The sequence below is a fragment of the Malus sylvestris genome, chromosome 17 (assembly GCF_916048215.2).
Source record: "Malus sylvestris chromosome 17, drMalSylv7.2, whole genome shotgun sequence".
In the NCBI taxonomy this organism is placed as follows: domain Eukaryota; kingdom Viridiplantae; phylum Streptophyta; class Magnoliopsida; order Rosales; family Rosaceae; genus Malus; species Malus sylvestris.
Genome location: NC_062276.1, coordinates 21295786 through 21305140, shown reverse-complemented (window position 1 = coordinate 21305140; position 9355 = coordinate 21295786). Strand labels below are relative to the sequence as shown.

General features: G+C 41.0%; 2 protein-coding genes across 2 annotated transcripts; one reads left to right on the top strand and one right to left on the bottom strand.

Moving 5' to 3' along the window:
* Positions 1 to 421: 421 nt before the first annotated feature.
* Positions 422 to 3560, top strand: LOC126611387 (transcription factor MYBS3-like). Its single transcript, XM_050279623.1, has 3 exons — positions 422 to 876; positions 2294 to 2502; positions 2825 to 3560. The coding sequence occupies exons 1-3, from the start codon at positions 543 to 545 to the stop codon at positions 3350 to 3352; spliced, it is 1071 nt and encodes a 356-aa protein (XP_050135580.1). The 5' UTR covers positions 422 to 542; the 3' UTR covers positions 3353 to 3560.
* A 701-nt stretch (positions 3561 to 4261) lies between these two features.
* On the bottom strand, positions 4262 to 5512 carry LOC126611388 (uncharacterized). The gene has a single exon (XM_050279624.1). The coding sequence runs from the start codon at positions 5224 to 5226 to the stop codon at positions 4891 to 4893; it is 336 nt and encodes a 111-aa protein (XP_050135581.1). The 5' UTR covers positions 5227 to 5512; the 3' UTR covers positions 4262 to 4890.
* Between the last annotated feature and the right edge of the window lie 3843 nt (positions 5513 to 9355).

Genomic DNA, 9355 nt, shown 5'->3' with positions numbered 1-9355 from the left:
CCAAAATGATACATGATTACCTTTATCTCTTCAAGGATATTCTAAGAACATATCAAAATCCTCATTTTTCTCACCAACAAAAAGTAAATAAAAAAGAACAAAAAATACAATAAAAAGTAGAACATTATCCTGGACAGGGACAGAACCGTAGTTCAGAATCAATTATCCCGCACATTATAGGAGTAATTTTTCAGTTTGTCGAAAATAGATTCGATTCATAAAAAAAAGTTATAATACAAATAATTAGATACTTAAAAGAAAATTTTCAACTATTTATTATAATACGTGTACAGATCTATGTTCTCCGACGGTCTAAAAATCCCTCCAATTATAGAACCACCGCGTCCTTCTAATCCACCATTTTATTCAAATTCCCCAAAGTACCCCTATAATTTTCCCAAATAAATTCGTCTCTCCTCTCTCTTTTAACACACACAAACACAATATCTTCTTCCTCTATCTCGCAGCTCGCTCCCTCGCTCGCTGATCCTTGGCCCGGCCCGACCCGAATCGCCATCGCCGAACCGGCCGAGTCGGGCACAATGACTCGGCGGTGCTCTCACTGTAGCAACAACGGGCACAACTCGCGCACATGCCCGACACGTGTAGGATCCTCCTCCTCGTCCCCCTCCTTATGCGGCGGCGGAGGCGTGAAGCTGTTCGGCGTGAGGCTCACCGATGGCTCGATCATTAAGAAGAGCGCCAGCATGGGGAATTTATCCTGTGCGGTGGCGCACTACCACTCCTCGTCGCCGAACCCGGACTCTCCGAGCTCCGACCCGCTCCATGACCCGGTTCACGTTCCCGACGGTTACTTATCCGACGACCCCGCCCACGCCTCCTCCTCCGTCAATCGCCGCGGCGATCGTAAAAAAGGTAATTTCCGTTTTCCGAACTTACTTCAATTTTTCGAAGCAAAAGGCGTTACATTTGATTGATGTTGTTGAATTTGTTTGTTATATTCGCATGCATGAAGTTGAGTCTATTGTTTTTTTCGGAGTTAAGTGAAAATTTTGATGGAATATTTGAAATATTGAATGAAAATTGAAATTAATCTGACGGAATTAGATTATTTTATACGTATTTGTTTTGTGTTTATTATGTATAGCTTTACTCTAAATTATGCAAAAAATCTGTTCGTTTCTTGAGGAAGCTGAGCCGTTCGTTTCATTGTTTCATCTATGTTGACTTGGTCTTTGTTTTTCTGGGTTTTGTTTTTTTATCCTTTTGCTTTTCATTGGTGTGGATTGTTTTCAAATAATGGGTTAATTTCAAGTCGTAATCTTGCTGGAACTCGTCGGTTCGTGGTTTCGCGGTTTCATTTGAAGTAATTTACATCGTTAGTGCACTATGCGTGTTTTTGTGCATGTATTGTTTAGAGTTTGTGTTTGTAATGCTTTCGAGCTTGGAGTTTGGTGGTCCTTCAACAACAGGAGCACATGCTTGCACTTTTACCATGCCCCGACAAGCTAAGAGATAGATTCAATTTTAGGGTTTCGGATCATTCATAAATTCTGCCAAAGGCTGCGTTATAGTGCCTCGAATAATGCTCTGACAACAGTTAACATCCTCTTGGAATCTAGTAATTCTTGCCTGCCACCGGTAGTGTACAACTGGTGGTAGGGAAAGGATCCCAAAACACTGCCAAAGTCTTTATCTAATAAGAGCATAAGTTGTACTGGGAGTTCATGGGTGCAGTATGTGAATGTTGATGTCCTGTTTAGATAATAGTTGAAATATTTGGCCCTGAATGGAATTTAGATGAGGTAATGTTTATGGTCCTTGGTATGCATTTTGTGTTTGGTGATGGTATCGTGCTAAGACAGTTACTTTCGATGCCACATCAAAATATCCAAATGTTTGACTTTCATTACAGATTGCTCGTTTTTTTCCTTCTGCTGACTCATTTTCGCTAACACAGTTTCAAATGATTGGTAATACAATGCATGGTTGAAAAAATAATCAAAAGATTACAAGTACAGGGCCCTGTAAGCGGAGGAAGGCAGGGTATTTATTAATGTTTTCCTATGACTTATGCATGCTTAAAAACCTCAACTGTAAGAAACCGTATTGTTTTCACTCTTGTTGTTTCCAAAGCCTGCAAATGCCCATCTAATGTTTGTAACTGTTTCTGTTATCACATCAGGTCTTGAATTGACATGTTGTTGCTTGCATAAAATCATTGTAAAATGTACTATAATTGTCTCCAAGTCCACCATGTTTTGCAACCCAATCTTACTTTTTGATCAATTCTTGGGGTTTATAATCAATTTCTACTGGCTTTGGTTCTCAGGAACGCCTTGGACAGAAGAGGAGCATCGAATGTTTTTGATTGGTCTCCAGAAATTGGGAAAGGGAGACTGGCGTGGGATAGCACGGAGTTATGTGACCACTAGGACTCCCACCCAGGTGGCAAGCCATGCCCAGAAGTATTTTATTCGACAGAGTAATGCTACACGAAGAAAGAGGCGCTCCAGCCTTTTCGACATGGTTCCTGATATGGTATGTCTTACTCCATGATTTATTTTTCTTTTAAAATATTCTACTCACAAATGTGACCATGCTATCAGACACAGAATATGGTTTTCTATATTAGGCATCTTATGGTAAAGACGCGCTTCTCTTTCATTTAAAAGATGAATGTATTGCCAAAAGTTGATCGATCGCATGGGTTTAGCTTGTGTTTATCAATTCTAACTTCTGAGCTATCTGACCTATCACTATGTAATTTGGTCAAATAAATTGGTGTTAGGTTCTGTGATAAAGGTTTGATAATGATACAAAAACTTGCGATTGAATTGTTTGTTTGTTATTTGTTTACCAGGCTATGGATCCACCTCCCGTGCCAGAAGAACAAGTTTTTCTGCCTTCTTCTCGGGAAGGAGAATCTGAAGATGCAAACTCACTGCCTTCATTAAATCTTTCCCTCAGCTCCGAGACCAAACCCATGGAAACCACACATGAAGAAAAAGTAATAGAACTTGATCAGGAGCCTGCAATGGGATCAAACGGTTTCCCGCCAATGGCTCCACCTTACATCCCAGCTTATACGTCGTACCCTTGGCCATATTGGGCACCAAGTGCAGGGCCCTTTAGAGAAATGGTTGGTGAGCCCTCTCATCAACCGGTCTTAAGGCCGATTCCTATCGTTCCTAAGGAGCCTGTGAATGTTGATGCGCTGGGCATGTCTCAGCTCAGTCTTGGAGAGACGGAGAGAGGACTTAAGGAGCCTTCACCTCTCTCCTTAAAACTACTCGGAGAGCCATCAAGGCAGTCAGCATTTCACCCGAATGCTCCAGCTAGTGAGCCGGACGTGAGCAAAGGCAAGAGCAGCGCGATCCAAGCAGTCTGAATCTGGGGGAAATGGAGCGGCATCTCCGTCTTCTATTCGGGCTGTTTTGTACTTTTTGTTTTGCACTAGTCTGAAGGCTTATAAATAACATAGGCTAGATAAATTTCGTTGGAGAAAAGTTAATTCTTTCTAATTGTAAACAGCTAGAAATTTGAAACTGAAGGGTCCTGGACTCCTGGTAACTTAGTGATGCCTTGTGTCGATGAAATCTGAATTTCTTGTAGTCTTAGCATACAGTCTGATATAAAAGCATAAATGGTGATGGCAAAACATGCTTCATGCTCCAGTTGACGGGACCTTTCGGCCGTTGGACTCTTGCGTTCGACTGCGGATATGAGCCTCAGGCCTACCAACGTAGATTTCACCAAAAACTGACCGACTCCGTAAACTTCATAGAAAGTTACTATGGACTCTTTTAAACCCTAAATTTTCGGACTGACTCATACTCCCTTTTCATACCGTGACCTCAAATTCACAATTTGACCAACGGAAAAAAGTTATTTCGCAGTTCCACATAAATGAAAACTGAAAGCAGTTACCGATCATTTTTGTTTACGTTATTCCTCCAAAAATCATGTCCATTGAAAGATAAGATGAGATCATACACTTTAAGCTAGGGCTGGGTTCGGTTCTTATCGGTTCGGTTTTTTGCCAAAACCGAAACCAAACCGAAATTTTGGTTCAGTTCGGTTCGGCCCAAATTTTTTTCGGTTTTTTTCGGTTCGGTTTTTTTTTCGGTTCGGTTTCGGTTTTTTTTCGGTTTTTTTTTTTTTTTTCTCAATTCGGCAAAACTTAGTTACTTTTCCTGCAGCAGCTATTCGTACTTCAGCCTCATTATCCCGAAGAAGCCGAACGTATGCAGGCACTAGGTCCGACCTAATATATTGCAAACATCACCACACTCATCAATTAGAACCCAACTAAGTAGGTAGAGAGAGAGAGAGAGAGAGAGAAACAACTGATTCACAGTTACAGAATTACAATATCCTAATCCAAGTAAAACAGTATTCACGATAGGAGCCATGCTTTTCTCAAATCGAAAAGACTTTCAGATATCATGTATCATTCAGCACTTTCCAAACTAGTTGTGCTATTCTTTAAAAGCATTGAGAGGACAATACTCAATAATTCAGCACTTCCTTCACTTTCCCACAGTTTCTCTGTACTCATGCACAACAGAAAAAAAAATCCAACGAAATCCGAAATAAGCATACAAAGATCGATTAACCCTTACAATCAACTTCTTATTAAACGGTAATTCCCATTTCAATTCCTTACACTTTCCTAGCAACCAAGCATACGCTGATAAACTAACTAATCCCGCAACAATTCCAAATAAAGCATAATTCAAATCCCCTAATCACTAATCAAAAAGAACAAAACACAAATTAAAGCTAAGAACTTTCAAACAAAAATCATCAAAAACACGAAGCAGTACCCTCTTCTCCAAAACGACGGTGGACTGGGACCCATCAAGCAGCTGCTGCTGGGACTGACTCAATCCTTCCCTCCTTTTCTTGAGCAAACTATCCTCCCGCTTATTCTTCTTGATCTCCACCAAGTTGTCTTCCCTCCTCCGCCGCGCTTCCTCCGCGTCGACCCACCCCCGTCTTATACGATTTCTTCTGCACATCGGTCCTCGTGCCTGACCGCAGAGTCAATACCTGGAGGACTTTGGGGCCGAGGAGGTGAGAGGACTTTCGGAGGGTATGCGGGTCGGGCAAGGACCTGGAGGAGATGGATTTGAGGTCCATGTCGGTGAGCTCCAACTCCACCGAATCCACCACAGTACGCGTGTCATCGGACAAGGCGGAGTTGATCAGGATCATCGCCTTCACTTGCAGCGTCGGAAGCAGCGCCGGAACTCCCCCCATCCATTTTTCAGCGCCTGTTTGCCGCGGCGTTTGATTTTTGGGGAGCGAGAGACTGAGGAAGCGCAGCGGATGAGAGAAAGAGAGGAGAGATTTGAGAATGAAAAGAAAATGAATGACGGCTAGGGTTTGTGAACTTTATAAATTTTATAAAACATTAAGATTAGAATACCTATAAATATTATACTGGTACAATTATAGCAATACAAAGCCTACAGTCAAGTTGGTTTGAAGGAAGCTATCCCCAACCTGGACGGAAGGGGTTCGAATCTCCTCTCCAGCAGGTTTTGAGTATTTATATTTTATTTTCATATTTCGGTTCGGTTCGGTCCGGTCCGGTTTTCATACCTCAAAAACCGAAACTGAACCAACTAAATTCGGTTCGGTTCGGTTCAACAGATTCGGTTCGGTTTTTTTTTCGGTTCGGTTTTTTTCGGTCTCGGTTCGGTTCGGTTGTCGGTTTTTTTCGGTTTTCGGTTTTTCCAACCCACCCCTACTTTAAGCAACAAAATAAGTAGAGATCATATCAACGAAGCAAACATAATAACTAGTGATTATTTTGGGTTATACATCCTGGTGACGAAAATGCATGTACTAGTTTATACATGCACGAGCCGCTTCCTAGGTTTCTGCTTAAGCGCTCGTGTTGCTCCGAGCATTTTGCAGGTCAGCGACCGCACCTTGAGGAACGAAGAAAAAATGCTCGGATACGAGAAAGTTTTCTCAGGCGTACCCGATTGTACGTCCTCTTCACATTATGCGGTCATGTGTGGGACTATGATTTTTTGGATTCAACCACCTCCAATCGACTCCATTATCTCTTTGACGGAGATTATGGGCAATTCCGACTGGATTTCTCTTCTGTCCGCTGATGTGCTCGAATTTGATTCCAACATCACTCAAAATATCCGCTATATCCTCATTCCTGTCTTATTCATTATCGAGTAAACTGCCAAATACTTCCCCCTCCCCCACCCTTACCCCTTAACTAGTGCGAGGCTGCCGATTTACCTCTCCAGATGGTCCTGCAATAGTTACTTCTTTGATATTGTAGTCCTAAATCATTGCCTTTAGGTAGTCTCATTGCACTCCCATAAATTAAGGGGTGTAGTCAAACTAAGATTTTAAAGGATTTTAAAAGTGATAGATTTGATAGGATTTAGGAGGATTTAAAACTCCTACAAAATTCATATGGATTTTAAAGAATTTGAATGGATTTGGTTTGTAGGTTTTGGTGGATTTTCATATAATTTGTTTATTGAAAAAAAAAAAGGACAAATCTTTTCCCCTTGCCTTATTGGACTCGATAGCCACTTTATCCCCTCCCTTTTCGGGTTCTCTTTCACACCATCACGGCTCCATCTCTCTATCAATTGATAGATGAAAATAACTATGGTGAGCTTTTGAGCATAACATCATCAGCAATCATCACCACTGACTGCCCTTTTAATAGAAAACTAGTATCAGACACTGTTACCTACACCCTTGCACACCTTGCAGTCAACCAAGCCCGACTCTAACTTCAATTTTCCATTATTAACCGAAATCCTATATATGATATATCCTTGAATGCTTCAAACTAATATTATGTAGTGACACACCCCGATCCTAGAATCAAGGCGTGCTGGCCGTCACGTGAGCGTGACGTAACCAAAAGTGCGATGCGGAAGCAAAAGATATGAGAAATACGAAGGAATAAAAATCAACTACTAGCAATAATATCCAACTAGCATGCTAAAGTAAGTTTAAGTGTAAAACACATAAATTTAGAGCATAATTACTAGGTGCAGTCAAGTAAGACTATAACTACGTTACAACACCCGTAGGTGAGTCCTACATTTATATAGTATGTCAATACGCCGTGGGAATCCTCATGGGCCACCAACGCTGCTAACTAGAACCTGGAGGGGCGCAAAACAAAATTGAGTGGGTCAGTAAAACCAAAGCTTTTCGAAAACATTTCATCAAAACAATTCTAACCCCTCACTGTAAAACCTGTATACTTTCCCAGAAAATAACATAATAGTATATAAATCCTCATATATCTCAAATCATCAATCTTTATCAAATCCAGAAAATATGCCATGCTATAAATCTCAATAACAGAATATGGATGCATCAATATAAAAGGTGACATAATGAATCAACCGGAGACCCTGCAGTTGGTCCTGTACGGTTAATTCTATAGCTCAATATCCAACTCAGCCGGAGTCACCACAATGACTTGTATGGCGTTACTCTGCACATAAGTCGGAACTACCTGAAGTAGTCTGTACGACGAGAATGGTGTAATAATACGCTCTAGTGCTTCTCTCATCAATCATCTGCGCGCATAATCTAAGGTCACCTACCAGTCGGAACCACCTTTAGTGATCTGTACGACTAGCATGTCGGAACCCTCTCATGGTCTGTACGACATGCACTTACTTGGATCCAAGGTGAGCGTGCGGTGCGGTGAATAATATAAGCATTAACACCATGGGTGCAGGTTACGAGCTCTCAACAAATTCACATCATCATTAATTCATATAAACCATATAAACTCACCTGATACTCGCCTGTGCGTCCACATCACCAATTCACATATATATATATGCATCAATTATCAATTCATATATCTCATAATATGCATGCATGGCATTTTAAAACATACTTTCATATAAATTCAATTTCTGGGAAAATCAATAGCATATAGGTATAAATAGAAAACAACTGCCCATTCACTGATAAGTCGAAGGGTCGTAACCCCCGTGACGTCCCTGGATGCGCTCGTCCTCGGGATAGGTATCACCTATATGCGAAATAACTAAAACAATGTTATTTAAAGCACATAACCGACAATTCGAAATAACTTCTCATACGATGCTCAATTTGGGTATATGAATATACCATAGTGACCTACTCGACGTCACGGACATCGACATATTTTCAGAAAAATTCTCTGAGGCTGCACGAGCCCCCACGCGTCGGGATGGGCACGGGTCCACGCGCCCCCACGTGCATCACCCCTAACCTCTAGTCGTCGGACTAGTTCGCCGGTCGCCGGAAAATTGGAGATTTTTCAATCTCCTTGTTCTCCGTCATTTCTCAACCATTTTTCATGCATTTTATATCAAAATGAAGCCCTAAGCATGTAGATTCACGTTACACTACTTTAAGGCTCTAAAAACTACGAAATCTCACCGGAGAAATTCCAAGAAAACCGGCCAACTTCGAACTCAACTATCCCGACGTCCAAAACCTTCAAACTAAGTACTCCGAGCTTCCTTAGGACCTCACTAAGCTCACTATAAGCTTAGAATTCCCTGAAAATCAACACATCACGAATGCATGAACAGTACTCAAATCGGACCTCGGGTTTTCAACGTGATTTCTAAGGTTTCCCGTTCTAAAACTAGTACCAAACGACTCAGAAGGTTGAAAGGATGAAGAACTTTACCTTTTTGGTGTCGATCCGCGATGTTTAGAGGGAATTTGGCCTCGTCCGTACGTTTTCGAGAGGGAGAGAGTGAGACTGAAACGGAGAGGAGAGAGAGAGAGCACGGGGGAGAGAGATGAAGGGTTGACCCATATGTATGTGTGTGGTCCATCCCAAAATAATCACCATCCATTTTTCTTAACTCCCTAACCACAAAAATACAACCTTTACCAATTTAAATAATTTTCCAAAAGCTTATGAAATATGTATTTAGACCAATAATGTGTCACACACACATACCTTAGTAACCACTAAGGGTAATCCTGTCATTTCACATCCCCGATAAATAAAATCTCGGGATGGGCTGTGACATGTAGAGTAGGGATCAAAGATGTTGAACACTACATTGGGTTCTAATTGTTGAGCATTGTCACACCCCGACCCACGAATAAAGACTATTCATGAGTTAGGGCGTGAGCCATATCTTAGCTATAGAAATAAATTTTACAACCAAGATATGGTGAAAAAATTTAAAATAAAAGTGATTAATAACTAAAACACAATACATCACAACACAAAATTTTACATGATAAAACTTGAGTTTACCACATATAATTTATTGAATACGCAGCAGAAATAAAATAGTACATAAATTAATTCACAACAAAAAGTACCAACAAAATAATAATTGAAATGAGTAGCTCTTGCAAATAC